At 52.3% G+C, this 27,840-nt stretch overlaps 4 protein-coding genes across 11 annotated transcripts in view; 2 read left to right on the top strand and 2 right to left on the bottom strand.

The window, feature by feature from the left end:
* The window catches only part of TESK2 (testis associated actin remodelling kinase 2), an 86,617-nt gene extending 75,158 nt beyond the window's left edge, over positions 1-11,459 (top strand). For both annotated transcript variants that reach the window (XM_063343602.1, XM_063343601.1), the window contains 3 exons: positions 524-610; positions 4,210-4,345; positions 6,555-11,459. In XM_063343602.1, the coding sequence (XP_063199672.1) occupies positions 524-610; positions 4,210-4,345; positions 6,555-7,567 (1,236 nt within the window). In that variant the 3' untranslated portion in view covers positions 7,568-11,459. The remainder of the gene's footprint in view (positions 1-523; positions 611-4,209; positions 4,346-6,554) is intronic.
* Positions 11,460-12,362: 903 nt separating this feature from the next.
* TOE1 (target of EGR1, exonuclease) lies at positions 12,363-17,429 on the bottom strand. Of its 2 annotated transcripts, XM_063343604.1 has the most exons (7): positions 17,153-17,319; positions 17,034-17,074; positions 16,751-16,847; positions 16,476-16,634; positions 15,878-16,137; positions 14,408-14,579; positions 12,363-13,313 (listed from the first exon to the last, which is right to left on the bottom strand). In XM_063343604.1, the coding sequence occupies exons 1-7, from the start codon at positions 17,261-17,263 to the stop codon at positions 12,513-12,515; spliced, it is 1,641 nt and encodes a 546-aa protein (XP_063199674.1). In that variant the 5' UTR covers positions 17,264-17,319; the 3' UTR covers positions 12,363-12,512. The 2 variants fall into 2 exon arrangements, with proteins under 2 accessions (XP_063199674.1, XP_063199673.1); XM_063343603.1 differs by having other exon boundaries at positions 16,476-16,847; positions 17,153-17,429.
* A 298-nt stretch (positions 17,430-17,727) lies between these two features.
* On the top strand, positions 17,728-23,125 carry MUTYH (mutY DNA glycosylase). Of its 4 annotated transcripts, XM_063343482.1 has the most exons (16): positions 17,728-17,932; positions 18,122-18,243; positions 18,933-18,972; positions 19,333-19,406; positions 19,542-19,583; positions 19,671-19,742; positions 19,933-20,046; positions 20,323-20,420; positions 20,698-20,842; positions 21,109-21,184; positions 21,258-21,443; positions 21,582-21,727; positions 21,946-22,098; positions 22,238-22,288; positions 22,562-22,708; positions 22,801-23,125. In XM_063343482.1, exons 1-15 carry the CDS (start codon positions 17,827-17,829, stop codon positions 22,664-22,666), a joined length of 1,530 nt encoding a protein of 509 aa, XP_063199552.1. In that variant the 5' UTR covers positions 17,728-17,826; the 3' UTR covers positions 22,667-22,708; positions 22,801-23,125. The 4 variants fall into 4 exon arrangements, with proteins under 4 accessions (XP_063199552.1, XP_063199553.1, XP_063199554.1 ...); XM_063343483.1 differs by lacking the exons at positions 17,728-17,932; positions 19,333-19,406 and having other exon boundaries at positions 18,129-18,243; positions 19,440-19,583; XM_063343484.1 differs by lacking the exons at positions 17,728-17,932; positions 18,122-18,243; positions 19,333-19,406 and having other exon boundaries at positions 18,447-18,972; positions 19,440-19,583.
* Positions 23,126-23,779: 654 nt separating this feature from the next.
* HPDL (4-hydroxyphenylpyruvate dioxygenase like) lies at positions 23,780-26,810 on the bottom strand. Of its 3 annotated transcripts, none has more exons than XM_063345099.1 (2): positions 26,551-26,810; positions 23,780-25,460 (listed from the first exon to the last, which is right to left on the bottom strand). In XM_063345099.1, exons 1-2 carry the CDS (start codon positions 26,645-26,647, stop codon positions 24,265-24,267), a joined length of 1,293 nt encoding a protein of 430 aa, XP_063201169.1. In that variant the 5' UTR covers positions 26,648-26,810; the 3' UTR covers positions 23,780-24,264. The 3 variants fall into 3 exon arrangements, with proteins under 3 accessions (XP_063201169.1, XP_063201171.1, XP_063201170.1); XM_063345101.1 differs by having other exon boundaries at positions 23,780-25,396; positions 26,551-26,567; XM_063345100.1 differs by having other exon boundaries at positions 26,514-26,562.
* Between the last annotated feature and the right edge of the window lie 1,030 nt (positions 26,811-27,840).

Consider the following 27,840-nt stretch of genomic DNA (forward strand, 5'->3'; position numbering starts at 1 on the left):
TATGAGATCCTTTTGTTTCTCTGCCCTTCAGATTTTACAGACGTGCATTTAAGGAACTGGATAATTTGTATTACCAATCTACCATCCACTGAAAAATTAACCATTTCAATTGGCAAATTTTCATCATAGCAACGTAGCAAAGCCTCTGCTTTTGTAGCAGGCAGGCTGTTAATTTACACTGTGAAAGTCACCATGGTGAAACTTCATAATATAGGATATTGCTTCCAGATCCACATGGACATCATTTCAAGTGCAATGGATTGCAGTTGAATCCAGGAAGAAGGATGGGCTTTGAAGTCAGCTCATTCTCTTCCAGGTATCTCGTATCAAGTAATCCCCACTGGGAGTGCTGCAGTTCAGAGTCTGCATGGAGTTTTCTCAAAGTCCGCTGTATGTGGCCGCTGAGAGATGGTGTTCATGGTTATTCCTGATAACTCCACGTAGGGACCCTGTGAAAAGAAGATGCTTTGGGCCAGATAGCAGGCCTGATTTATATCTCTGTGCTGTGTTTTTGTTTGTACAGAATTTTGGATTAGATTATGATGCCTTCCAGCACATGGTGGGAGACTGTCCCCCTGACTTCCTCCAGCTGGCCTTCAACTGCTGTAATGTGAGTATCTCACTTGAAGGGGAGAGGCCTAAACTGGAGTTGTCTAAATCCCTCTGGCTGTTGAAGATAGAGCTTAAAGCATTTACAGAAGAGACTTGAAGGGCCTACCTGTAAAAGCAGTGTACATTCTGATAACCCAGAAAGTCCCTTGCAGTTTTTATAACCCTTCCCTTTGCAACAAGGTCTATCTTGTGTTTTTGCAATTCTGTGTTCTGTCATGCCAAACAAACAGGTCTGGCACACCAAACAGCTTCTTGCAGGCTGCTCAGGCTGATCATAACCAGTCGTATGCCGTTGACACTGGCTGGCCCTCGGGCTGACAAAATCCAGCTGTTACTGTGTACAGACCTACTGAGCTGTGAAGAAAGAATTCTGAGTTGCTCTCATAAACAGAGGGAACAAACAAATCAAGAGCAGGCACTAAACTACTCTAAAGTTTCTATATGCTGCCTTTTGGAAAGCAGGATAAACCTCCAAATCCCTAGCCTGTGTTCCAAAAAAACTAACTTGGATCCAAATGATTTATTATCAGTAAGGCTATAGGCAATGTGCTGTATGGAGTAAATTTTCTGCCAATTATTCAAGTAAAATTGTGGTAGTTAGTGCTGGATACCTTCATGGCTCCTCAGTTTGAAAATTTCAGGGAAGTAGGTCTCTTTTGTGGGTTATCCCGTAACAGAGATTTGTAGTACCCTTGTGTAGTAAACTGGTTTACATGAAGTAAGAGAACCTGAGCTCCCACCAAATTCAGCCGAAGCTGGGAATGTCCAGTTGGCACAACTTAAGTTGAGGTGAGTTCTGAAAATGTGATTGCACAAAATGTTGCCTGGGACCCCACAACCAGGCCATGCTGGAGCCCGTACCAGCACTGTGTCCAAGTGAGTGTTTGCAAGGAAAGTCTCAGAACAGGCTTTTTTCCCCTGTCTGTTACTGATTTTTCAGGCTTTGTTTTAATGTCAACATTGCTGCTGGAAGAAGCAGTCTCATCTCTCCATGCTGTTGATGCTTCTTTTTGCCCCGAGTGCTCTCTTTGTATTAGTACAAATGCACATGCTCACTCAAGGGGAAAGTGGTATAAAGGTGAGGATATGGGCAGGTGGGGGTGACTGCTGCTCTTGACGCAAGATAGCGTAAATTAATTCTAAAGATGTTTGTGGAATTTACTCTGGACAACCTACTCCACTGATTTCACCTTAGTGCAGTGGAGCTTGCGCCACCAGGACAGTGGTACATCTGACTCGTGTTTATGAAGTGTTTTGACAACGTAAGCACTACAGGGTTTGGCTAGAGGTAGGATTTGACTTTGGAAATCTCGGCTCCCACCTGTAGAAATCATACTGCATGCAAACATGTGGTGCACGATTTAAAGCAGTTTTTCAGCACAGGTGAAATTCCGAGTAAAACTGTACTCGTGAAAAGGGGAAGCGACTGATCTTATATTTTCATGTAAGAATTTGGTGTGCTAGGAGAAAAAGGATTTTCTCCAACTGATTATCATCAAATGCTGCTTCCTGTATAATAAACGTCCCTTCCCTGAATTGAAGGTGGAAATTATTGTCTTGTGATCAAGCCATTAATATGCTGATTTCATTGTTAGGCAGGCTGCAATTCACTTACCACTTACCTAGTAGAAGGAAAAAGGTGGTGAACAGAGAAGGCTTTCTTATATCTTCCTAAGTATGCTGTGCTTCAATAGCAGGTGATCTGTGTGATAATTTGCTCTTAGACATGGGCATTTATATAGGTTTTTATTATTTAATAGGTCAACAAAACAGTGTAAACTGTATAGTTCAGCTGATTGCACCCCAGTGCAAAGCCGCTGGGGTTTTCTACAGCCAGGAAACGTGCTTTAAGGCAACCTAAGAAAACCAGTAAAAACTGATGTGTGTGTATGAGTAGTGGATTAGAATGTCTTTAACTTGCTGTTATAAAGTTTTTTATTTCAAATAAGTACACGTGAGGAAGTCTAAAACTTATGGCTCTCCAACAAATATAAGCCTACCTGTGCAAATAGTTATAATAAGGTATGATCACACAAAAAGCTTACCAGCATGAGCTGAGCTGTGGGCAGCTGCTGCCTTGAGGAAGAACCTTCTATGCCATTTGAGCAGAATCTGGACTGCTCGGGGATAGAAAAGAGAAATGTTGCTCTCAGTCACTTTTCTGTCACTGCTCTTGTCCTGGATCTTACCTAGCACAGTTAAAATAGCCAGAGACCAATTCTCACTTTCTGTAGCTTGCAACAGCTCTCTAAGCTTCCCAAGTTAGTAAATTTGTTGGAGTACAGAGTGTGTGCTTTGGTGTTGCCCCTGCCCTACTCTTTCAGTGAAACAGGGAAAGCTGAAAAAGATGTTTTCCTATGCCAGGAAATTCCAACTGCTGCATTAGAACAACTTTTTTTTTTGCTGCTCTGAAGCTCTTCAAGTGTGATTTGTTTGGTTTTTATTACTGTACATATAAACTTTTAGCCCTTTACCCTGGTTGCTCAAAGGTGTTCTGGTATTGCAGATCGTACCAGTTCTGTTCAGAAGTACTCATCTGGTAGGACCTGCAAGGTAGTATCATGGAGGTCTTTGGGTTTTTTTGTTTACAGAGCACCACTGTTCCCTTTGTACTAGAGATGAGATCTGTCTGGGCTTGTCTGCTCTGAAAAAGCCTTTAGAGGGCTGGAAACAGGAATCAGGTCAAGCGGAATCTTTTTTAATAGTGTAATGAGGTTAACTTTCAGCTGCGGAATTGGACATTGCTGCCTACAGTAGTTAAACCTGTAACATATATACAGAGTCAATGTTCAAAATGATGAAATGCCTTCTAAGTTACTACTTAAATTAAGCTGCTTGCCCTCTAGTACAATTTTAGCATTGGACTTTGAGATCTATTTCTACTAGGGCGAATAAATAAATACAGACTGAATACTTACTGATGACTGGGGGGGGACAGTATTTTACTTGGGCAAAGATGGATTCTTTGTTTTTCCTATTGTATTAAATTGTCAAATTCTATAACCAGTCTTGCTTCCTCACAAGACAGACCAGTATGCCAAGTAGTAAGGCTAATTAACAGATGGAGAGATACAATACTTTTAACTTGAAAATCATCAATGCCATTTAGGTGGGTTTTAATTAAAGCCATAAGGAAACGATGGAAGAATTACAAACTTTTAAAGAATGACATAGCCAAGTTGCTCTGTTTAATCCTTATTGCTTCAGGCATGTTTTGAAATGACATTGATAAATAATCTCTGACTGATAACTGGAGTCCAGAAAGAAATCCTTGAAGTATGAAAGCTGTTTAAAACAAACAAACAAAATCCTCTCTGAAGCCCTGAATCTAACAGCTTCCCACCTTTTCAATTTAAAATGCGTCCTCATCATAGAACGTTTACAATTTGATAATTAAATGTGAGAGTTATGATAGATAAAAACTGGGACAGAATACTACTTTTCACTTGCTTTACTTAGGTTTTTTGCAATGACAACACACTTCTTAAAACGGTCTTGAATTTCCTCAGTTCCTTCAGATTGTCCCTCTGTCTGTCCACTGTGTAAGTAGAATAGCATGGACAAACACACATGAATTTGATTTGTGTGTGTTCACAGATGGATCCAAAGTTGCGTCCTTCATTTACTGATATTGTCAAAACACTGGAGGAGATTTTAAATCGCCTGAGAAATGAGGACTCGGACAGAGAGAGAAAGTTTTTGAATCTTGACAACAGTGAAAGAAAACCCAAAGGTAAGTGTCTGTATTGTACAAACACTGCTGAAGGCTAACAGCAAGAGGGTACAATGCTTCCTTTTTCGAAGACTAGGATTTCAGCTATATATGGTATTATTTACAGCTTATGAGTGATTTTACTCAAAGCCTGAAAATGATTCTGGAACAGTGCTATATACTCTGCACTGCAGATTGTCCTTCGGGAAAGAACAGCTAACTGTTTCTTAAAGTGCCTCAAAAGATTGTGCCCACAAGCTCTTGCGGGGAAACTTAGGAGTTCATTTGGGAATGGTTTTTTAAGTTGCTAATAGTATATGAAAATCCATCAACTTTTGCTTTGTCCCTGCCATACTTAGTGCATATGCATCATTTCTTTGGTGCATGTTACATGTAGCACTTAGAAGCTTCTTAAACTCCTTCAGTAGGAAGAGCAGAGAAGGTGCAAGTACTCTGAAAGACTGGGGAAAAGATGAATCCCAGATCTGCTTGGGAATGCTGACCTTGAAGGGCTTTCTCTGAAGCCATCTAGTGCCACCTGGTGTGGGGAGCAAATTGCAAGCAGTCCTTGTAACCTGGGGCATATTCTGACTTGGATATCTTTTGTGTTAGTAGACTTCTGTCATTGGAAACTTAGAGTACAGTAAAAATGGTTTCTCATATTGTGTATATAAATACACCATATACATACATATATGTCTATCTGTAATATGGTTATAGATTGAAATGAGTTCTGTATTGTAAACCACGTGGAATGCATGCATGTGGTAGTTCTCCCACGCCTGGAAAGCACCTAAAAGAGGTGCGAGTTAAAAGGAAAATTTTTTATTTGGAGTTTTTTTGGTTGTTGGGTTTGTAGTATTTTTATGTGCATTGGGGTTTTTTGTTTGTTTTGTTTTGTTTTTTTCCTCCCCCATTTGCCTGGCATTCTCCCTTTGGAGTACATCTCAGATTTGCGTCTTCCTCAAGAAGTGTTACATGCTGTTCTTTGACTTGCATAGTCTTTCCTAGGAGGAGTGACTACAATCTAAACTGTGGCAGTATTTAAAGGGAAAAGTGGAAATTCGTATGTGCTTATTCTGGAAATGGTAGTCAAAAGGAGATACCACTTCTTTATATCAGTTTGTTACTACTCTGCCACAGCTCTTCAGAGGCAGCTTGAGAGCCAGTGGCAGATGCATGTTCCAATCACTCAAGGAGGTAGCATCTTTTCCTAAACAACTACAATTTTCCTGTCCTGTTCTAGTGATACAGCTTTTATTTATATATATGTGTGTGTGCATGCATGTGCACAAATAAATACACACACACATACGTACAACTTTTAAACTCCTATTCATTAGAGTCAAACTCTAATATATGCCTAGTTTCTGTACTGGATTATGTACTGAATGAAGGCTGGGATGGAATGATTTTAACTCTTCATGGTATCAGGAGGGACATTTATTTTGGTCTTAAGCTTTTCCCATTAAGGGATGAAACAGTCCCTATTCCTTTGGCGATTATGTCTTATACTTGCCCTCCTCTATGGTCAGTATCATGAAGAGATCTTGGGCAACCTCTGCTGGAAGCCAGGATGATAAATCTAGAAACATTCAAATTGTTCTTCTCTAAGATCACCTTGTGCCATCTCTGCTGTCTCAGTTTACTGGCAGCGAGGAGGTTTGAAGGGACCCTAAAACACGGGGTTTGGATAGAAGAGGGAAAGACTTCTTCCTTCCTACCAGATTTTTGTACAGTTTCCTTTCCTTTGTTTTTTTCTGAAGGCAATATTGTCTTGCTAAATTAGCATCCCCCATAATGTGGGTGACAAATTTGATCATAAAATGATAAAGAAGCGGTCCAGTTTCACTGCCTAGGGAAGTAAGATGGCATTAACTGAATTCACATTTCCTCAAGTCTTCCAGATGACTTTTAATTAGCCTGAAGCATGAGTAAAGAGGAGAGAATATTTTAAATGTAGTTTTGACTGCCTAACACTTAGAAGGCCCTGTGGACAGGGCTGACAAATCTCCATGTTTGAAACCAATAATACACTGAGGAGAAGAGAATGGTGTCCTTGTGTTTGTGCAGGAACTTGTAAGGAATGAGCAAACGTGCTTATGGGAGATACTTTGAAACATCAGATATGCAGCTTTTTCTTTACAGTTGTCGTGAAGGCTCTGTGAATTAGCAGACATGCAGGCATATAGCTCCTTTAAGCTAAGAGTATTTCTTTTCTTCTACTCAGGTTCAATTGAAAAAGGACCAGGAGTAAAACGTTTGAGTTCCCTGGATGATAAGATCCCACCCAAGTCACCCCGTCCTCGTCGGAATATCTGGTTGTCACGCAGCCAGTCGGATATCTTCTCCCGCAAGCCTTCCAGGAAGATAAATGTGCAGGACCCCTACTATACACCAAACAAAGGGTTAGGCCGGAAAGTTAATCCCTTCAGTGCCCGGGAGGACCTCAAGGGGGGGAAGATCAAATTCTTTGACATGCCAAGCAAGTCTGTAATCTCCCTTGTGTTTGACTTGCATTCCCCAGAGGCAGGTGGAGGCTTGAAAGCCAGCCAGTCCCAGTTCCGGCAGGCGTATAGCACAGACTGGCAAGAATTTTCCCTTCTTCCTGGGAGACGATGCAGATCACTTCCACTCTCTCCTGAATTGCCGCACAAGGAATATGGCCTGTTTGGGGGACTGTCTTCAACTGTCAGCAGGTGTGACCCAATCCAGCTAGGTGCCGAAGTTCGGCAAAAACTCCTGAGTAGCAGTAAATATGGTGTGTCAGAGATTCCCCCCTTTCAAGCCAAGCCTCACAGGCCGGAATTTCTCCCTGCACCAGGACAAGAGGAGGATATGGACTGTTCAGATGGGCCAGTGGCCCAGGAGGAAAATGGGTTTTGCCCTGTTGAGAATACGCATGGAGATCCAGCCTGTAACCAACCATTAGTGCTGGCCCAGCCTGAGCCGCTATCTTACAAAAAGCTCTCAGTTGAGAATTCAGTGAACTCTGAGGGACGTGGCTCCTCACAAGTGTTTGTGGGTTGTCTCCCTTCTGAAGAGATGGAGGTGGAAGATGACCTACTGAAAAATACTCCTCTAGAATCTACAAAGCCTCTGTTCAGCGTTAGCCCTTGCACCGAGCTGGAGAGAGAGGCATGGCTCTTCAGGGAGCAGGATGGGGACAGTCCTGCCCCGTTGTCTCAGACCTCCTCCAACATCTCAGCAAGTGGCAGCACTCAGTCAACCTGTGACATATGAAGAGAGGGCTCAAACTGAACGTGTCCTTGAGGGAACAGGTGTTCCCAGTCACTTAAACTCTGTTTTTCTATAGTGCTGGGCTTCGCGTTTGAAAGAGACTCAGCAGATGGTAGAAACTGGCTGTCAAACAGATAGCTGCAGACAGCGTCTGGAGAGACTGATTATTTTAACTTTATTTCAAACTCTGCTTATTCCCTTCCCTGATTTGCATTAGGAGGTGGAACTACTCCAGCCAGAATGGCCATGTGGGCCCCACAGTCCTTCCAAGAGGCAGCAGCCAGAGCAGGCACCGCGTAAACAGTTTGACCTGGATTCCAGCATGGAGCATTTCAAGGCCTTAAGCTCCATGTTGGGTAGAAAGAGTGACCCTTAGTTTTTTCCCCCCCTCTTCCTCTGACTGACCAGCTGCTCTAAACCACTGCAGATTTTTGCATTAACGTTCTGCAGCTGCACACCTGAGTCAGAGCCTCTGTTTTAGAAACGGGCACAGAGATCTCTCAGAGCTATGTTGAGCAGATAGGAATGCTCCCTGGTCCCAGAGCTGCTGTGAATGCACTTGCAGCATTAAACAAGCTCTTCTTTCAAAAGCAGCAGAAACAAAACCCCTCACGCTGGTGGCAATCTGCGGGCTGAATCACATGACAAATACTTTGCGATTAACAAGAAGAATCTGTTCCCTGGTGTTTCATTTTCCCTTGGGATTTGGTAATGATGTATAATACATTAGTGCAGGAAAGCAGGATGTGGTGAGCGCTGCTCTCCTCCTTGCACAGCTCTTCATGTACCTCAACCCAAATGTGGAGGAAGATTTGCCCAGGGCACAAGAGGAGAGCCATATTCCAGGCATTACCATTTCTGTGCTTCTGGAGAAACTGCCAGTGAAAAGTAAGAGTTTTACTGAGCTTTTGAGGTGTGTGGGCTCTTATCTCTGAAGATCTGAATGGACACCCTGATCTGTTTTCGTGGAATAGTTAATTGAATACAATATCTAGATAACAGTTGACTACTGCCGCTAAGCTAGAAGGTTCACATTCACCTCCCTCTCTGGTACGACATCTGATCTCCTTGATTTTACTGCAGTAACAATGGCTCCTTACTTAAAACCAGTGTGCTTACAGAGGACAGGATTCCCCTGCTCAGGGGAAGTTGCCAGCAGCGTTGCAGCCACACAAGTGCTCTTGGAGAGGATAGACAGTAGACTCACAGAAGGGCTTTGAATGTCAAACTGAAGAAAATTAGCTTGTCCCTTATTAACTTTTTTCTTCTACAGAAAGAAGCTGTTGTCTTCATTGGCTTCTCCTGTCACTGAACAGGATGAACTTTTTCTTTTTTTCTTTTTTTTCTTCCCTCGGGTACATGTGAAAGAAGCAGCGGCATGAGCTTTAATGCTGCTTGCTGGAACCAGCATCAGAGATCCCCGCTCTGGGATGTGATGTACAGGAAAGCTTGTCCTGTGGTGACGTTTGTGCACCATCCTGCCCTTTTCCACTATTGTTGTCCCAACGACACGGGATTTTAAATTATTATTTTTTTTAACCTATATTATCATTCCTGAGGTATGCATTGCATGCCTGCTAAGCAGATGGTAATGCAGTGGAGACCAGAATTTCACCCAGGTAGCCTGTTACACTGTCTTCCTGCTGTCTTGTAAGGATGGAAAATGTAAGCTAGTCTCTGATGGAAGCAAGACTATTCCTACTGTGTTCCTATGTCAAAGAAAGGATGAGGGAGAAAGCCTTAGTTCTTTCTTGGCTGAGATGCTTATCTTTCCAGAGGTGTAGGTCATTATTCTGTGAGTTATGACTTCCTCTTGTGAACTATGCGTTAACCTGAGCAGCAGTTATCCCCTTGCAGTGGCTGCGAAGAATTAAATGAGAAACCCAGTGTCGCCGAGTGACTTAGCACAGTCCATGCCAGATTAGGCAGCTGCTAGCAGTTTGAAAGAGAAAATGCCTATCCTTACTGAGATCACGCCTTTTGGCACACACCTCTCTGCCTCCTGAAGGTGCCGATCCGTAGAGTAGTCTGTCTTGTGTGTCCTGTCTGCAGAGTGCAGAGCAGCTTGTACAGCTGGCACTGTCTGTGTGAAATTTCCTTTGAGGACAGGGAAACAGTAGAGCTCAATTGCCAGCTAGCTGCCTGCCTGGTGCCTGCTTTTTTTTGTATTTTTTCTCTTTTTCTTTTTCTTTCCTCTTTCTATCTTTTATACAATTGTAATATTTTGGGAGGGAAACCATCAGCACCAGCTTCTGTTGTCACAGGATGCGTTTAGGTGTGTGACTTCAGACAAACAAGCAATAATAAGGAATAGTTTACTTCTGGATCACCAGGCTGTGAGGAAGCTGGCCGGCATCCTCCAACTGCCCGCAGCCTCATCGGAGAGCACACACGCTGCTCTGTGGCTCGCATTAGCCCTGGTTGTCAGCGCTGACACCCCTTGTCACGAAGCCTGTTGCCCTCTCCAAAGCCTGTGCAGTCAGGCTTGGGATACCTCTGTGGCACCCATTACAGTGACCTGTTTTCTTAACACCACTGTCTCTTAAAACGTTTCCCTGCCCTGAATAGCTCTCTTACAAAGCAGCATGGCTAAAATTTTATTTTCTTAAACATCTGCTTTAAGGACAGCCAGCTGACATGCATAGGGCACATCTATCCACTCTTTGAGCTCTTTGTACTGAGGTGGAGATGTCAGAAAGAGAAATGCCAAGGAAGAGCGGCTCAGGCCTTTCCTGGATTCGTGGTCTGCATGGGAGAAGAGGCACGTGTAGGAAACTGGAGCAAAAGGCCATTTTAAAATAGCTAAGTGCTTGCTAAACCCCAGTGTTTCCAAGGGCCTGGATGCAGTCGGCACTCGCTACGTCTCATCCCTTTGGTTGCGTAAAGCTGAATCTAGCTTGCACCTAGTGAATACTCCTAGGTTTTCTGCCTACCTGAGGGTGCTTTTCTACTGGGGGCCATTTTCTGACAGCTACTGACGAACACCTGGTCAGCAGACTCCTTGTTTTATAGTGATGTGACAAAGTTTTATGGTGATTGGATTTTATCATGATTTTTGACTTTCTTACGGGAGCAGTTCTTGCTCTTTTAAAACACTTTCTACACATTGCTAGGTGCCCTGAAGAGATCAAAGATATTTTTAATTCACTTTAAATCTTTCTATGTTGAATTCATTTAAATGTCTGTTATAAGCTATTTTTGTTGAGGTTGCAGGTTGATAAAATGCAACTTAAGAGAATGCATGTGAATTGCTGCCCCTCAAAAGCAGTGCAGACAAGGGGCTATAGTAGACTTAAACTTGTTGGAGAGGCATTGATGTATTATGTATAACAGAACATTGGTATTTTTTGCCAGTACAACTAAAGACACTTGAATAATTCCTGTTTGCACTTAATGCTATTGTTTATATTGCATGTCACTACATTTCTATGCAAAAACAAATAACCTTTTTTTTTTTTTTTTTGGGAGGAGGGGCAGCCAGATATTTGATTAAGTATAAAGATCTTTGCGAGATGATCTATTTTCGTATTTATGAAGGAGTTTTACGTCTTAATATTTTGCAGTCTGTAAATAGCTCAACTTGTAATTAAAGGCTTAGGAAGAAGTTTGTAGCCTGTGTATAATAGTAAGTTAACACTGCCAGAAAAAAAAAAATCTTTGCAAAACAACTTTTCTAATATTGTGGATATTTATGAATATGTAAAGAAAGCACGTCTTGTTTTTATGTTGATTGACCTTCTGACTTTTTTTTTTGAACTATAGAAATGGTGTATGTTTTATTGGAACTGCAATAAGAAGTAACCAAAGATGAATCCAGTTAAATATTTTCGTAATTTTTTCTTGGTCAGGTTTTGTAAACTTTCCCAACTTGCTTTCAAAATAAAAATAAAATCAAGGCCTGAGTCTTGTGATTAAGAGGGCGATTCTAGGTTAAAAAAGCAGGCTCAAATGCTTACTTAAGCTATGGATGACATTAATACTTGGCTTACGATTGTATTCGCTATTACTCGGTGCTGAATTATAAACAGGGAGAACTGTCATCCTCATTCAATGATATTTCTCTCCTGTATCTTACTGAAGTGTTACACCATTAAATCCATGAGACTCAAGGACTCTTTCTGCTCTGCCTTACAGCACTCTGCAGAGTAGGCAGGAACTTGTGACCTACAAGACAAGATGGCTTTTGATAGCACTCAGCGCGCAGGGAGCTTGCCATTGTGGCTGTTCTCTTCTAGCCCTGGAGAATCACTTCAGTAGCGCAGGAGGCAGTGCAGTTTGAGAGGACCGCACCTGGCTTTAAGTCCCACTGCGTCTCCCCTTACTTAGAAGTCTGAAGACCCGCTGTGGCTTGGTTCTGCATGCAGTTACCCTGCACTAGAATCAGCTGGCCCACCTGGGAGAAGCTTTGTCCTGTAGGAGCAAAGGCCTCATCTATGCATGCTGTAACCAAGATAAAGGTAAAGTACAAATATGAAGTGGGCTAGCTCTCCCAGGTGCGTGTTCAGCACCAGCCGTGGTCAGTGTCTCTTTAAAAAGAAACAAACCACAATGCTCTCTCTTCCTTCTTGACTTCCTTAGAAAGTCAAGAAATAACTATGAGTTATAGGGAGTTACTGTACCAGCAGTGACTGAAAGCAGTAACTCTTGTCTTAAACATTCATAAAGATGTATGTTTTGCCTGAAGAGCTAGCCTGCTTTCATCTGGTGTCTGGCAGAAGCGTCACATCTTTCTCCAGTGACTGCAGCCTCACCCCTGCCTTCGCAGCCTAGCCTTCTGCTAAGGAACAACAGGGGGAACTCCAATTGAGAGCAATTTAATCAATCAGAAGTTAAAACAAAAGCACGAGTAAGAAACTTGCTCCCCTTCTGGTCAGTTCCAGATGGAATACAGAACTTAAAAACTTGAAGGGAAAAAAAACAACCCAGTTCAGTGAGGAGTCCTCTAGCTCTATCCACTGGCCCAGGCCAACTTCATCTTCTGGCTGTGAGCTTTGGAAGATTTAGAAAACAAGCTCTTCACTATTTGAAGCGGCACCGATTTCCCACTGAGGTACAGTTTATTGTGGCAGTCTGGCAACCAGGGCCCTGCATCAGTGTCTGTGTTTGTTCCTTTCTTGAGCATCCAGACATAAGCCATGATATACCCAGTCATGAATGCGTCAAAGCCAGCTCGGTGTGTGCCCCCCTGTGAAGGTGGATCGTAGCTTTCCTTTTCCTTTCCTGCAGCATGTCCTGCTTCAGTCTCGGGGTTGTCTGGGTGATGGACGGAGCCCATGCCAGTGGGAACCTCTGACTTTCCCTCCACTTGGTCACTGTCAGAGGCATTTCCCTTGGCAGAAGGGCTCACAGCAGCTGCTACCTGGGCAGCAGCTCCTTCAGTGCTCCCCAGACCCTCTTCCCGTTGTGTGCTGGTGTCTGAGCTGACCTCTGCTTCTATGTCCATGGAGTTCTCCTCCAGCGGCCTGCCCTCAGTGTTGGCTGTCATCTCTGCTAGCTCTGAGGCAGCTGCAGGCTCGTAGCAGCTCTGTTTTCGTGGTGGTCCCTCCTCCCCATTCTGAGATAGCTCCATTTCTTTCCCTGAGCTTTCCTGTTCAAACACCTTTGCAGGCTCTTCTGTGTTCTTCCGACGCTTCCATTTGTGCTTCCGTTTCTTCCGTTTCTCCTCCCAAAGCTTGTCGTCCTCATCAATTATGAAGTCAATGTTATGAGACTGTGGACACTTCACGCCTTTTGGACACCAGCCATAGGCCTAGGGAGAGAGAGAGAAGTCTGTAGCCACCGGCCTTCTGGTCAGAGCAACTTATCAACATAAAACGGAGCAGAGCTCGTTATTCCCTTCTACTGAGGGCTTGTGAGGCTGTATCAGGAGCACTGTGTCCAGTTACAGCCCCATAACATGCAAGAAAAGCACTGACAAACTGCAGCCAAGTGCAGCAGGGAGCTGTCAAGATGTAGCACACAATATATGAGGAGAGAGAGGACAAGGAAGGGGTGGGTTTGTTCCACCTGGAAAAGATGAGGGTAAGGGGATGGGGATATCTAGTTGCTGTCTGCAGCTACCTAAAGCAGAGGTTATAGAGAAGACAGAGCTAAACCCTTCTGAGGGGAGCACAGGGAAAAGTGATGTGGGAACAGTCAGGGGAAATTCTGACTAGGTACCCAGGAAAGCATTTTTTCACAAGGAGTGGTCAAGCTCTAGAACAGCCTGGAGAGGTTTTGTAATCTCTGTCCTTAGAGATTTTCAAAATTCTCTGAGCAATATTGACAGTCGGATGAGAAACTTCCAGAGGTTTCCCCAACTTGTGTTGTTCTGCAACAGTAACTTGCAACATCTGGAAGAGCTCCTTTTCTCCCTGAAGCTTCTGAACCCAGTTACAATCTGATCAAACGGGCTCTTCGTTTGCTGCTGTAGCAGCACCAGGACTCGAGAAGCTGTGGATCACACTTTGCTATGGTGCCAGAAGCAGCTGAGAGGTAATATTTTTTTATATCTCATCAAGATATGGGAGAGAGAAGAGGCAGCATTTCTTGCTCAGAGGACAAGCCAAACAAATTTGAACTTACAGCCCTCCCAAGACAGCAATAGGTACTGTAACTCATACCATCCCACCATTTAGGGCCACATAATCTCTTTCTGAATCTTTGTGTCCAATGTAGCCTGTGGAATTTACCACCTCTGAACAGAGCATGCTATTGCCCTTTCCACCACGAAGCCACCTGAAGCTTTGAAAAATCTTCCTTGTACTGTGAAGCTCCCAAGTGCTTTCCTACCGCATCCTGCTCTGGCCACATGTGGCTCTTTCCATGGAGCCAGAAAGGAAGCAGGGAATTCATGTTACTTACTGAAAATTTCTCGCAGACGGGCACCTTATTTCCCCCTCCCACGTTGTGGCTTTCTTCTTCCAGAGAGCAGTGGCGATAGTCGATATAATGGGACATGTTGTCTGGGTAGTTGCAGAACTCAATGGTGAGGTGCTGCCCGCTGGAGTCCTTCAGCTTGCAGTTCTCTCGCTTGCTGGAACAAACAAGAGCACACAGTTACTGCGGTTAACTCGCTGAAGGTACCACGGCGTGGAGCTGGTGCAAACGTGCTGCTCTCCACCAAGTCTCAACTCCACTAGCTCTTGAGCTCCAGCCTCAGCTCGACAGCCTGCTGGAGAGAAAACTCAGTCCTGGGAGAACAGCTTTAGTTAGTTGCTTCCGTGATGATTTAAAGGTTGACTTCTCTTATGCTGACATAGAGGCAGGGACAACGGTGTCTCCGGTGAAGCATAGTTTGATTTTTAAATATTAAGGGCACTAAGATACACGTTAGTCTTCATAATATTAATGGACAAAGAAAAAAATGCCCCAAAATGAGGTGTCATGTAGAGCATCCAGCAGCCACCACCCAGACAGGTTGAGCCTGGGCAATGCAAACAACAAGGAAACGTTTTCCATCTCATGAGAAAAGGACTATTTTGTCCCAAGAGCTGGCTAAAAGGCCCAAAACCTTTGGAAGGCTCCGTGTAACTAGAATCGTGGGTTAAAAAATTTAAAAGGTCACTTTAAAAAGTATTTTTATCTTGTCAAAACAAAGCATTCTCATGTTTGAGAACAGCCATCTTGAATGTTTTCAGACCTGTCAAAATGGCATTTCCTGATATAAAACAGTCACTAAAAATACCATTTCTCCTCTGCACAGAGCATGACTTCAGTTTAATGGAGATTCAAGGGGCTCTGTCACTGCCACAGGCTTGTTTAGATTGTGTGGGGACTGCAGAACCAGGGGCCAGACTGACACGTGAAGCAGACAGACATCTCTGCTTGTAACATGTGTCTGCCTGGAAGATATCAGCGAAGAGCTGGGGACAGGAAGCAAGATGGGATGCCCTGGAACAAGAGCACAACCTTCGCTTGGAAGGAAAGTGATGGGACATGTGACAGAGCTGGTCAGTGTCAGGAGGTGCAGGGAGCACTCTCCTGTGTGTGTTCCTGCCGCAGCCCTGGACGAGGGCCATGCAGTGAATTGATTGTTTTTCAGTGAGATCAGGTCACTCTGTGGTCAGAACTGCTGCCAGAGGAAGACCGAAATCCTCGTTCAGTAGCTGCCCGCCGAACAGATAAGGTGTATTACAAAATGCACCCTTGTGCACTCAGCATCCATTCTAGAAATGGGAAGAGCACAGGGCAGAGTCCCCCAAAAAGCACCTTTCTTCATTCATTGGGGTAATACAAAGACCCAACCCCTTGCCTGGAAAAACAAACAAATGAAACACTGACACTCCCTTTGCCTTTCCTCCCAAAAGCTTTAAATACCACAGCGCTGCTCACCACTTCTTGTAAGCGTACTCCAGGTAGGATGCTACAAAGCGAGTCTCAAACTCTGAAGCATATTTGGTGTCGTATATTCCTGCTGGAAACATTTCCGAGAGATCAGCGGTGAAGGTGCCGAGGTTGTCTGGGAGGTGAGCATAGAAGCACTGGTACAGGAACACCAGATCGATCAGGCCATTATGGAGAATGAGAGGCTTCTTCGCTCGTATGAGCTCCAGAAAAAAAGTCCGAACGCTCCTGCTCTGGGCCTCGTTGCCCTGCAAGAAGGAGGATTAGTCACCGAGCCTTACTGCCTTGACTTGCCGTCACCCCGGGAAGTCCTCGGAGCCTGCTGCAGCAGAGTATTGCCTACAGCTCTGCCTTGCTCTGCGCAAACAGAGCACTAATTATTTGGAAAGGCAATCGCAACAGGTGAGAGGCTGGATATAAACCAGCAGGGAGGCGAAAGGGATAATGCTGCGCTCTACACCCCGGCGTGAGCCCATCTTCCCTCAGCAGCTGCTGGGGGAGACGCTGGGACCGGGGGAAGCCAGCAGCCTCCCCAGGAGCCTGGGGCAGAGCAACCTGATGTGGCCGAAGGAGAGTCGTTCCGTACCTTGTCGTTGCCCTTGTGGTAAGGGATGCCCTGGGCGTACTGCTTGTTGAAGTCAAAGCCGTGCTGCACCAGGAACTGCACCGACTGGGGCTCGACGACATAGTCCTCGGTGCAGAGCAGCGTCAGGTTGTAGATCTGGCAGAGGTACGTGTTCTCCGACTGCAGGGGGACAGGGGGCACAGCGATACAGGGGCGGGAGCTGCCGCAAAGCCCAGGGGCAAGCCCAGGAACCCGGGAACAAGAGGGAAGGGCCGCCCTGCGGCCCCCGCACCCACCTTCTCCGGGAGCCGCTTGAAACAGGCCACGCCGAGGGACAGGACGGAGCGGGTCCTGGCCGCGCTGCAGACGGCCTTGTACCGCTCTTCGATGCACCTGGCCGGCGGGAGAACGGCGGCTGACGGCTCCCGCCCTGCCCCGTCCCACCGGCCGCCCCCGGAGAGACAAACCCCGCAGGGAGACGGCAACCGGTACCGGCGGGACGCGCTCCGGAGCACCCGCAGCCGCTCAGTCCGGTTGAGCGACCCCCGCACCCCACTCCCGCCCGATCGGGGCACTCACGGGCTCAGCAGCGACTTCCTGGCGCCGAGGCCGCTCAGCTCCTGCGGGGAGACACCGGTCAGCGGGCCCGCCTGCGCCTCCGCTCGCTCGGTCGGTCACCTCCCCCCGCCCCGCCTCACCGTGTCCACGGCGACGAAGGTGGCGGTGCGCAGGGCCAGCACCATGGAGGGCCACAGCTCCGCGAAGTTGTCGCTCTGCACGTCCACCACCGGCACGCGCCGCCGCGACATGGCCGCTCCCGCCGCCGCCGCCGCCGCTCCCGGGGGCCTCCGCCGGCAAGGCTGCCTGCTGGATGCCCTCTCCCGCCGAGCGCCCCTCCCGGCCCTCGCGCCCCGCGCGTATTGCCTGAGAAGGCGTCTCGACTCCTGTCGGCATACGGCGGGTTTTTTTCCGCTTTTCCAAAACCTGTTGCCAACCGAAATTTAGTTTTTAATTAAACTGGCGCTTAGCTCGGGCAGCCCCTTGAGGTCCTTCTGGACGGCCGCTGGGACCGGCGGGAGAAGAGGCGGGGACAGCCTGACCTCCCACGGAGCGCTGATTGGCCCCGGCGCTCCGGGAGGTCCCGCCCCCTCCGCAGGGCGGGAGGGCGCGAGCCCCCCCCTCTCTCGCGCCAATCTCCGATTGGCCCAGGCGCGGAAGGTGGGCGGAGCCGGTCGCTCTGATTTGTTCTCCCCCCACGGGAGGGCGGGGCGCTTGAAGGGGAAACATTTTCCCGGGAAAGTGTCACGCGGCGCCGTGCCGCTCCCGGTCCCCAGCGCCGCCGGGGCCCGGCTCGGCCCGGCCCGGCCCGGCTATGAGCCAGCTCCGGGCGGCGGCGGCCGCCGGGGGTCTCCGGCGGAGCGGCAGCAGGGCCGTGCCGGCCGCGAGGCGGAGCAAGAAGGGCGCGTCGCCCCGCGGAGGTGCGCGGTAGCGGGAAAGGCTGGGGGGAGGATGGGGGTGTGCTCGCCGCGGCACCGGGCCGCCAGCCCGGGCAGTTACCGGTGCCCGTCCAGCCGGCAGCGGCTCTGCGGGGGCTCCGTGGTGCTGTGGTCGGGCTCCGCCACCCTACATCCCCTCCCCGCCCTGACCCCGCGCCGCTCTCCCGGCAGGGACCCAGGCTCCGCCGCCCACCCCGCACGTCTTCAGCGACCCGGCTGAGATCGGGGCCTTGCGCCGGAACCTGCTGGCTTGGTACGACAGGTGCAAGCGGGACCTGCCCTGGAGGACGCTGGTAAGGGGCGGGCAGCGGTGCTGTAGCGGGGAACCGGTCCCTCAGCCGTGAGGGAGCGTCGGTGGGGTGACCACGGTGTCATTCCCTGCGCGATGCATCCCTGACTGCATGGAAGTGGAAGAGGGCGTTGGAAACGGGAGCGTGCTCCCAGCAGGTCCCGGCGGCGCGGCGGTGGGTGGCCTGTCCCCAGGTAGGAAGGGCACGGGGCGAAACCACGCTTCTCGCACGCAGCCCCCAGCCTGGAGCTCTTCTCCGTTCCTGCCTGTTTTGTTTTGTTCCTGCCTCCGTGGTACCCGCAGCAGCGAGCGCGGCCTGGAAAAGGGTTTCTGTGTACTTGCTTGTTTTTACTAGAGCTCCCACCTGCTCGGCCTGGCACCAAGCGGTCGGGCGGTGGTTGGGGTGCTGGGGGTGGGCATCAGCTTTACAGCAGCGTCTGTCTGAGTGGTGCTGGGAACTGCATGGCCCCTCTGTGGGATTTAAATCTACCCGCGATTTCTTCCTGTGCAGGGGGGCTCAAGTCCGGGACAGGCCTCTGGTGGGATTTTTGAACCTGGGGGGAATATTTTTATGCAGATTCCTATGCAGCGTTCAAAACACGCTGCAAGCAATTTTATTTTATATGCAGGTGCCCTCTGCGCTGGGGTCCTGTGTCACCCAGTCTTTCTCACTCCTTCTTCTTCCCCTTTCAGGCAGCAACTGAGCCAGATGCCGACAGACGGGCGTACGCAGGTGAGGAGCAGGGACTGCGCCCCGGTGTGCGTGGGGTGCCCCACTGCATGTTGCCCACCCCCCCACCCCAACAAACGTCCATGTGAGGGAATGTGGCTTTAGTTGCCGTCCTTGGAATAAGCTGCCTGGGGTGGCTACGAGAGCCACTGACCCCGCTCACAAGGCACTGTGGGGTCAGAGAGCCCCCTTTAGGCCTGGGGGAGCTCCCATGGGACAGCACGTGGGGAAGGAGGGGGGTGGGAAGGGGTTCTGTGAATTGGATGCCGCTGTGATGCACATAGCCAGTAGTGACATGGACATGGCAACGAGGGGTGGGTGGTGTTGGTGCCTCTGCTCTGATCCCTGCCCGGCTCCCCGCAGTGTGGGTGTCTGAGATCATGCTCCAGCAGACACAGGTGGCTACTGTGATCGACTACTACAACCGCTGGATGCAGGTGACTGCTCCTCACGGAGTCCTGTGCCCACAGGCTGCCCCTTTCAGAGACCTTTTCCGCTGCCTCTGGCAGATCCCCAGCGGCAGAGCACGGCTCTGCTTGTCCTTGACTTGTCCCCTTCCCTCTGTACTGCAGAAGTGGCCGACGCTGCAGGCTCTGGCGCAGGCGTCCCTGGAGGTGAGCATTGCTGGGGCTGGGTGCTCTCCCTGCCCTCGTGGCTCTTCCCAAGCCCCATCCAACACCATGCTGTCTCTCTTGGAGCAGGAGGTGAACGAGCTGTGGGCAGGACTTGGCTACTACTCCCGAGGGAAGCGTCTGCAGGAGGCAGCAAAGAAGGTCGCATGGAGTTGGGCCTGGGGGGCATTTCCAAAGCCCTCTGTGGCCTGTGGGTTGGTGCTGGCTCCCATTTGCCCTGCCTCGCTGGGCCACAAGGCTACAGAGGCTAGGATCTGATCTTATCGTGGGTAAAATGGGTTGTACGCACACACCCCGGCTACTCCCGTGACCCCGGCCCCCTCTCTGCCAGGTGGTGTCTGAGCTGGCCGGCCGGATGCCCAGGACGGCTGAGGACCTGCAGAAGCTGTTGCCGGGAGTGGGACGATACACGGCGGGAGCCATCGCATCTATCTCGTATGGACAGGTGAGAGCTGGGTGTCAGCGGACTCATCTCCCCTCTCTGCCACCCAGCCCCGCTCCTGGTACGGTTCTGCTGGCGGGTGTCACAACCCAGGGGCTCCCTGGGGCTGTGTTTGACTCTGCCTGTCCCCTCCTTTGTGGTGTGCGTCACCCACTTCCCAGCTCAGCCTGCAGGTCAGCCTCGTGTGTGTCCCCCCTCTGTCCTGGGAGCACCCCAGCTCCCTGCCTTGCTGGGAGCACGGGCACCTCCCAGCGTGGTAACTCCGGCTCCTGGTCCCAGGCGACCGGTGTCGTGGATGGGAACGTGATCCGGGTCCTGTGCCGCCTGCGGTGCATCGGCGCTGACTCCAGCAGCCCAGCCGTCATTGACCAGCTCTGGTAAGGGGAACTCTCCGTCCCTGCAGTGATCGTGTCTGCGCTCGTTGGCGGCTGAGGGCGGGATCACTCAGGAGCCGTGGGGAGCTGAGCCTGCGGAGGGAGGGAGGTGTGGGGTGCGGGAGCTCTTGGGAAGCCAGTGCTGCTGGGAGTGGTGGAGAAAGGAGCCGTGTTGCCTCTGCCTACCTGGGAGCATCCCGCCTCCCAGGCAGGAGGTGGGCAAAGGTCCATGGGTCCTCTCCCCGCAGAGCCCTGTGCCGCTCACTGCTCTTTCTCCCAGGGACATGGCCAATGCCCTGGTAGACAGGAGCCGCCCGGGGGATTTTAACCAAGCCCTGATGGAGCTGGGAGCGACCGTGTGTGTGCCCAAGGCCCCGCTGTGCAGGGAGTGCCCCGTGAAGCAGCACTGCCGAGCGTGGCGCAGGGTAAGTACGGCCCCAAAATCTGTCTTCTCCCTGCCTGCGGGTGGCCCAGGGCTGCCAGCTGTCCCAGGGGGGTGGCAGAAGGTCACCCCAGGTACCTTCTGAAGCTTCTTAAGAGACACCCCTGTCCCAGACGGGTGCTGCAAGCTGTTCTTTGCTGGGCATCGTGTCCTGCATCCTCACTGGGTGCTGGCCCCGAGGGGTCACTGTGCATGGGGACAAGGTGGGATGGTGGATGAGCCTGTCCCTATTCCTGTCCTCCATTCCAGGTGGAGAAGGAGCTGGCCTTTGCCTCCCAGAAGCTGTTTGGAAAACCCACCGCAGTGCCTGATGTTGAGGACTGTGGTAAGTGCCTGGGGGGATCCTGTTGTGGCTCTGGGTCTGGGCCCTGTGACAACTGTTACATTGGTGTTTGCAGGTGTTGGGGGCTGTCCCCTGTGCCCCCCAGCCATGGAGCCGTGGGACAGCAGCCTGGGGGTGACCAACTTCCCCCGGAAAGCAGCGAAGAAGCAGCCGCGAGTGGCGCGAACGGCCACATGTGTGCTGGAGCGGAGGGGCTGCCACGGGGCCCCGGAGTACCTCATCGTACAGAGACCCAGCTCGGGTAATGGGGCAGGGCAGGATGCGGCCCCTTCCCACCTACATGAGGGACAGAGCAGCCTGGGAGCGGGATGTGATGAGACTCAAGTGTCCCCAGACGTGCCTCTTGCCAGCTCTTGTCCCCGTTGTGTCCCCTCCCCAGGTCTCCTGGCCGGGCTCTGGGAGTTCCCCAGCCTCCCGCTGGATCAGGATCTGCAGGAGGAGAAGCAGAGGGAGGCACTGGCAGATCACCTCCGGGCCTGGACAGGGTGGCCAGTGGTGGCAGGAGGCCTGCGGTTCGTCGGAGAGGTGAGCCTGGAGCAGAGGTATGCAGTGTGAGCCCCCTGTGCTCAGCCGCCAGGGATGTAGCATGGACGGAAGAGGGTCCCCCTTCCCTGCTGCCACCCCTCCCAAGCCCTGACCTGCTCCTCAGAGCCCTGGCAGACTCGGTGCACTTGTGAGGCTGCTGAGCAAGCAGTGCATCCCCTGCTGCCTGCGCATTTCTGTGTCTTCCCATCCCCTTGCAGGTCGTCCACATCTTCTCCCACATCCACCAGACATATGTGGTCTATTCCCTGCCCCTGGATGGGGATGTGACCCTGGACCCTGCCTTGACCCCATCCCGCTGGGTGACGGAGGAGGAGTTCCACGCCTCAGCCGTGTCCACAGCCATGAAGAAGGTACCGGGAGGGACCTGGGCCTTTCCTCCTTTCCCTTCATTTCCCTGGGGTCCCGGGAATCCCCCCAGCCTCTGCGGGCTGTCCCGGCTCCAGGACCCGGCTGCAAGTTCAGCTCTGGGCTCTCTTGTGCTTCCTTCAGGTGTTGAAAGCCCGTGAGAAGCAGCGTGGGGAGGAGAGCAGCCCTGGCAAGGTGGGCATCGTTGGAGGGTCTGCAGCCCTGAGATCCGCTCCGTGTTGCTCTGGGCCGGGCCCCGGTGTGCGGAGCTGGAGCCCCCCTGGGCTTTGGGGTCCGGCCAAGGAGCATCCCCAGCCTGGGGCAGGGCTGCGTCTGAGGGATTTGCCTGCCTGGCTTTGCCCCTGGTTGTCCCTGATACCAGGGTCCCCCGCCTTGCCTCAAAGGCAATCCCTGAAGGCTGTGGGGGCCTTTGGGGTTTGGCTTAGCCCCAGCGTGTCTCTCCCGCAGGGCTCCAAGCGGAAGAGGGCGACAAAGCCACAGGGAGCAAACAGCACCCGCCCTGGGACGCAGCTCTCTCTCCGCGCCTTTCTCCGGCCACCCACCTCCCCGTGATGGCACCTTTGACATCTGAGACCACCGGAGACCTGCACTGCAGTGAGTCCTGCCCGTGGCACCGAGGTGGTGTCCCCCACGCTGCTGCGTGCCCAGCCCACAGCGCTGTAATGGTCTCCTGCTCCTCCTTGCAGAGTCCGCTGCCTTCCCCAGCTCACCCGTGGGAGTTGTGTCTCGATGGGCTAGTGTGGTCCTGGATGTGACCCAGAGCCAGGGTTGCCCTCCCCGCTCGGCTGGAGCCCTCCTGGGGTTATCTGGACTGGTACAGCTCAGTTCTGTCACTGTGGACTCGCAGCAGCAGAGGTTTCTCTGCAGCAGCAGGAAGGCTGGGGCTGCATCGCTCCCTGGTCCATGCTTGCCCCTCGGCCACCAGCCAGTGACTGTGAACGCTGCTGTACCCTTCCTGGCCTCTGACAGCCCTTTTTATACACTTGTTTTTACTGAACCTGAGCCACAGGCTTTCTAATAATAAATCTCCTAAAGTGTGTGGGGTTTTTTTAAGTGACTTTCTGCCTCTCTTGTGCTGTGCTAAGCTGGGGCTGTCAGGCAGCCTGTGGCTGAAGATGAGGATGGCTGTCAGGATGTGCACGTCTACGCTGGGGACAGCAGCGATTTCTTGGTTAATGCATCTGTGAGCCCCCGTGGCTGAGTATTAATTGCCGGTGACGCCGAATAACACACCCAGAGCACCTCTCCTAGGAGTGCAGGCATCAGCGCCCGTGGGCTGCTCCTCAGTGGGGCCAAGCAATTGTCCCATGGGCTTTTTGGGAGGTTTTAGCTCCCTTTTTTACCTTTTCTGTCAGGCTCTTCCCTGCTGTCTTCATGCTGTGCCTTTCCCTGACTGTACGTGATGCACAGTAGCATCCTTGTAAAGGTACAAATCCAGGAGGCTCTTCCCAGGGGGTACCAAGGGTTTTCCTCCTCCCCAGGCTTGTGTCCCTCCCTGGGGCTGGCAGGGGCCAGGACAAGGACGTGTGGCTTCAGTTTAGGGACTGCAGGATGGGACAGCCTGCCTCAAGGGGTGGAAAGGGCCCTTTCATCCTCACCCGGCACTCAGCAGATCTTAAATGGGAGGAAAAAAAAAACCAAAGCAATGGCTGCAGGTTAATTCTTTAATTAAGAGGAGCAAGAGGCCATCAATTGCCCTGCCCAGGGGCTGACCATGCTCTGAGTGGTAACTGTTGATGAGCTGCCATGTCCATGGCCCCTGGCTTATCCACTCCCCTCTGACAGCCCCTCATCCCCCTGCGTCTGGGGCTGGTAGTGTGCTAGCAGCGTCCTTGGCCATGCCGTAGGCACAAGTCTCATTAAATTAAGATTAAGTTAAGGTAAAAAGTTCTTCATGTGAGGCCAATAAATCACTGGGAACCCAGGGAGGGGGAGTAATCACCCTCTGTCCCTTGGGGATGCTTGGAGCCCCACTGGACCTGGCTCCAGCCAACCTGCTGTCACGCTGAGTGGGCTCTGGGTTGACCTGGAGACCTCCTTTGGTCCCTGCCCACCTGAGCGGTGCCGCAGGCATCTCTACAGCAGCGTCTTACCCCAGGGTTGGATCAGAGAGAACGAGGAGCTGAGGGAGGAGGATTGCGGTGTTGTCGCTACTGATGCTGGTCCATATAGACCTGCACAGCTTTCCATAGTGCCCGTATATTGCCTTCCCCAAAGCCTGGTGCTCCCCTCCGGTCAATGAGCTCCAGGAAGAAGGTCTCCTCGGAGAAGATGGGATGGGTGAAGATCTGCATCAAATACTCCTGGGAAGGGCTCTCTGCGGCACCAGTGCCCGGCCGGTCCTTGTCCCCAGGCACCGTGGTGTCCAGCAGGATGCCCAGCTCTGCCAGCATACGGGGGTCCTGCCCAGCCCCCTGGATCTCCTCCGCTTTGCCCCCCTGGCTGTAATAGGTGGTGGGGGGTGTGAAGAACCGTGCACCCCACTGCTGCAAAGCCCTGGTTGTGGTGACGATATCGGTGGTGCGGAGGCCGACGTGCTGGATCCCAGCCCCACCGTGCTGCTCTAAGAAGGTGTCAACTTGGTTGGTGCCGTCCTCCGAGAGGGACTCAGCAAGGATGAGCTTGCAGCCGTGTGCCGGGGTGCCCCGGGCGCTCTGCAGCGCGAGGAGCAGCATGCCCACCCCCTGCCCCCCGAGCACGTACCCCTCAGCCGGTCTCTCTCGTGGGTTCAGCAGGAAGCGGCGGAAGCCGAAGCAGCGCTGGTACCAGTCCAAAGCCGCCCGCGCACCGCCCCGTGGGCAGACGTATGTGATGTGGTCAAAGTGGGTGATCTCAATCCCATCCCTCCTGGCTGAGGGGGCTCCTTGGATGGGCTGGAAGCCAGGAAGGAATGGTCCTCGGTAGCGGGATCGGTCCAGAAGGGTATGGCTGATGTTTCCCACAACGGAGCTCACTACCCCATAGGTGACGGAGCCACCCTCATCCCTCACCTCAGTGGGGGGCACCGGCAAGGAGCATCCCCAGCTCTGCAGCTCCTTGCAGAGCCCTGGCACATTGTCCACCTCGAAGCAGACGTTGGAGGCTGTGCCCAAGGCAGGCCGGGGATCCACATCATAGAGGAAATCATAGGAGGAGGCACCGGTGGGCCCTGGCGCCAGGCGCTCATTGACGAGGAAGACGGCGGATCCCTGTCGCAAGGCCAGCTGCCGCACCCGTGGCGTCTCCCGCATGGCCACCGGCTGGAAGCGAAAGGTGGTAGCCAGGTCCTGGACCCAGCCCTGCCTGTAGGGCATGTGGAGGGAGATGAAGCAGGGGCGGCTCAGCGAGGCTGCCATGGCTGGGCAGGCTGTGGGGAGGATGCATGGGATCAGGGGGGCCTTGCTGGCCACGGGAAGTAGCCATTCCCCCACCTTGCACAGAGCCCGAGTGCATTTGCATGCACAGATGCACACGCGTGTAAATTTGTGTAAAAAAGCTGCCCAAGGATGCCGAGCATCTTGCCACCCTTTTGCTACGCTCCTCTGCCCCATGCCTGAGGTTGCAGAGGAGGAAAACCCTGAGTCTTGACCACAGCAGGCCCCCTCTGGAGCCACGTGTCCCTCAAGGGTGCCACAGGGAGGTTACCGGGAAAATCCAGGTGAGGGAGGTGTGCTGCATGTGTGAGCAAGATGATGGGGACAAGGGTTGGGGTGTGGAGGGGCAATGTCCTGTACCAGCAAGCAGGAACATGGAGGTTGGACTGGTAAACACAGAGCAACGTGCTGGTTACAGCTAAAAGGCTCCTGTGCTGTCCCAGTGCTTGTCGGTGGCGTCCCGCGACTGGTGGGGGCAAGCAGTGGGGTCACAGCAGGCTGATGTGCCCTTCCCCTCCCCAAAAAGGACAGAGTGGAGCTGCCACACTCCCCACAACAGGCTTGGGACAGTGACCTTGTGCTGGGGGTGCAGAGGGTGAAATAGGTGGGACGTTGTGGGGGCCGCGACCTCCCTCCCCACCCAAATACCCGTCACACTGAAGGGGGAAAAAAGATCCGTCCAAACCCGGACTCGGCACCACCGCTCAAGAGCATCCCGCTGAGGGCTCCTGACCCCATGCCATGCACCAGCCACCCTGGCCGGACCTCACTGGGCTGTAGCGGGGGAAGACCTGCTATTTATTCCCCTCCACGCCCTGCTGGGACCCCCAGCTGCCCCACACCAGCCCGGGGAGGGGTGGGGGGGTCCTTGCTGGGGTCCCTACCCCGATGAGCACATGGGCAGGGGCCGGCGCTCCCTGCCTCCCTCCCTCCTTCCCTCCTTCCCTGCGGGATCAGCATCGCTCCCGCTCTGCCCCCGCCACGGCCTCTCCCTCCGTCACCCCCCAGTCCTGCCACCGCCCCCCGCTCCCCGTGCCCCTGGGGACCTGCAGGGCCCTGGGTCACCCTCGGCCGGCGGCTCACCGGGGTCAAGGCTGCGGGCGAAGGGGATGCCGGGGCAGGGGCCGTCCCCGGAGGAGAGGCGGTTCAGTTCGCTCCTCCCCGGCATGCACCAGGCCATGGCGGGACGGGAAAGGGCAGCTGGAGATGCCAGGGAGGCTGCAAAGCAACCTGCCCCGGCCGTGGGGAAGCCTCCCGGGCAGGAGGAATCGGTGGGTGCCGTCCTGTGGAAGGACGGGGCCGGCAGACATGGCGTGAGGCCGTGCCGGTGCGGCACGGCAGCTGCTCCGGCAGGTTTAAAGCCAGGGACACGTGGCTGCCGAACGCTGCGGGTGCCCAGAGTTTATGTCGGCCCCAGAGGCGCCCGGCTGCGTGTGCAGAGCAAAAAGCTGCCCAGGCTGATAACTGCAGGCAGCGCGGCCGCCGGCTCGGGGAGGAGATGAACCGGCTGCCAGGCGGTGGCTGGGGGTCCCCTGGGACCGGTGATGAAACGGCTCGTGTTTGTGCTGGGTCATTCCCTGCCGGCCCGAACCCCACTGGGGCAGGGCATGCAGCGGGGTGTCCGTGCCCCGGGGCAGTGCTGGGTGCTTCTCGGTGCCCGGGGTACCCACAGGGGTTTGGGGGGAGCAGTGAGCGGATGGGGACTGACAGCTCTGCGGAGGGTCCGGTGTCGGTCACGGGATGGGTTTGCTCCATGCTAACCCTGCTCAGCTGCACCTCATCCCTGACCCCAACCCACGGCCCCACGTCCTTGCTGACATCCCCCTCAGCCCCAATCCCCTCTTTCTGGACTGCTCATGGCTATTTTCAGACAAATCCTCCCCTCTTCATGTGTCCGGGACTGTGTTGCTGCCCCCGTCGTTGTCTGTGTCTGCTGCCCTTCCCTGCCTTATCATGTTTTTGTACAGAGCCCAGGTACAATAAACTGTTCAAATATTTGCAGAGATGTCCATGTGCAGCCAAAGTATTTGGCTGGTGGGGGGAATCCACCTGAGCTGTGATTTCCCAAGGGAACACCGGCTCCTCACGCCACCACAGCCCCCCATCCCAGCGCAGGGCAGGGCAGGAGGCACGGGACCAGAGGCCGGGGGCTTGCTGTAGGGCCAAGCATGGCCCGAGAGCAGCCATAGCACTGTCTGCTAGGATGGCACAGCCTCTGGGGTGGCACCCCATGGGGCAGGGAGCTCCAGCACCCCAGGGCTGTGGGGCAGGCACCCATCTTTTTGGCTGCAGGGTAGCAGAGGCTGCGCTGGCAGCTCAACCCAGGACCTTGTGCATGGATGGCACTGTTTGGTGTCACCCCATGGCACCCTT

This window comes from Chroicocephalus ridibundus, chromosome 8, assembly GCF_963924245.1.
Source record: "Chroicocephalus ridibundus chromosome 8, bChrRid1.1, whole genome shotgun sequence".
In the NCBI taxonomy this organism is placed as follows: Eukaryota; Metazoa; Chordata; class Aves; order Charadriiformes; family Laridae; genus Chroicocephalus; species Chroicocephalus ridibundus.

Excerpts from the sequence above, each read along its gene's own strand:
- TOE1 (XM_063343603.1), bottom strand. The coding sequence starts at position 17,408 with ATGCCGACAGGAGTCGAGACGCCTTCTCAGGCAATACGCGCGGGGCGC. Across the intron at positions 16,848-17,033 it reads AGGAAGTCGCTGCTGAGCCC|GTGCATCGAAGAGCGGTACA; the intron begins GTGAGTGCCCCG and ends CCCGCCGGCCAG. Across the intron at positions 13,314-14,407 it reads CCGTCTGCGAGAAATTTTCA|GCCTATGGCTGGTGTCCAAA; the intron begins GTAAGTAACATG and ends CTCTCTCCCTAG.
- MUTYH (XM_063343482.1), top strand. The coding sequence starts at position 17,827 with ATGAGCCAGCTCCGGGCGGCGGCGGCCGCCGGGGGTCTCCGGCGGAGC. Across the intron at positions 20,047-20,322 it reads CATCTATCTCGTATGGACAG|GCGACCGGTGTCGTGGATGG; the intron begins GTGAGAGCTGGG and ends TCCTGGTCCCAG. Across the intron at positions 21,185-21,257 it reads GCCTGATGTTGAGGACTGTG|GTGTTGGGGGCTGTCCCCTG; the intron begins GTAAGTGCCTGG and ends TGGTGTTTGCAG.
- HPDL (XM_063345099.1), bottom strand. The coding sequence starts at position 26,647 with ATGGCCTGGTGCATGCCGGGGAGGAGCGAACTGAACCGCCTCTCCTCC. Across the intron at positions 25,461-26,550 it reads CGCCCGCAGCCTTGACCCCG|CCTGCCCAGCCATGGCAGCC; the intron begins GTGAGCCGCCGG and ends TCCTCCCCACAG.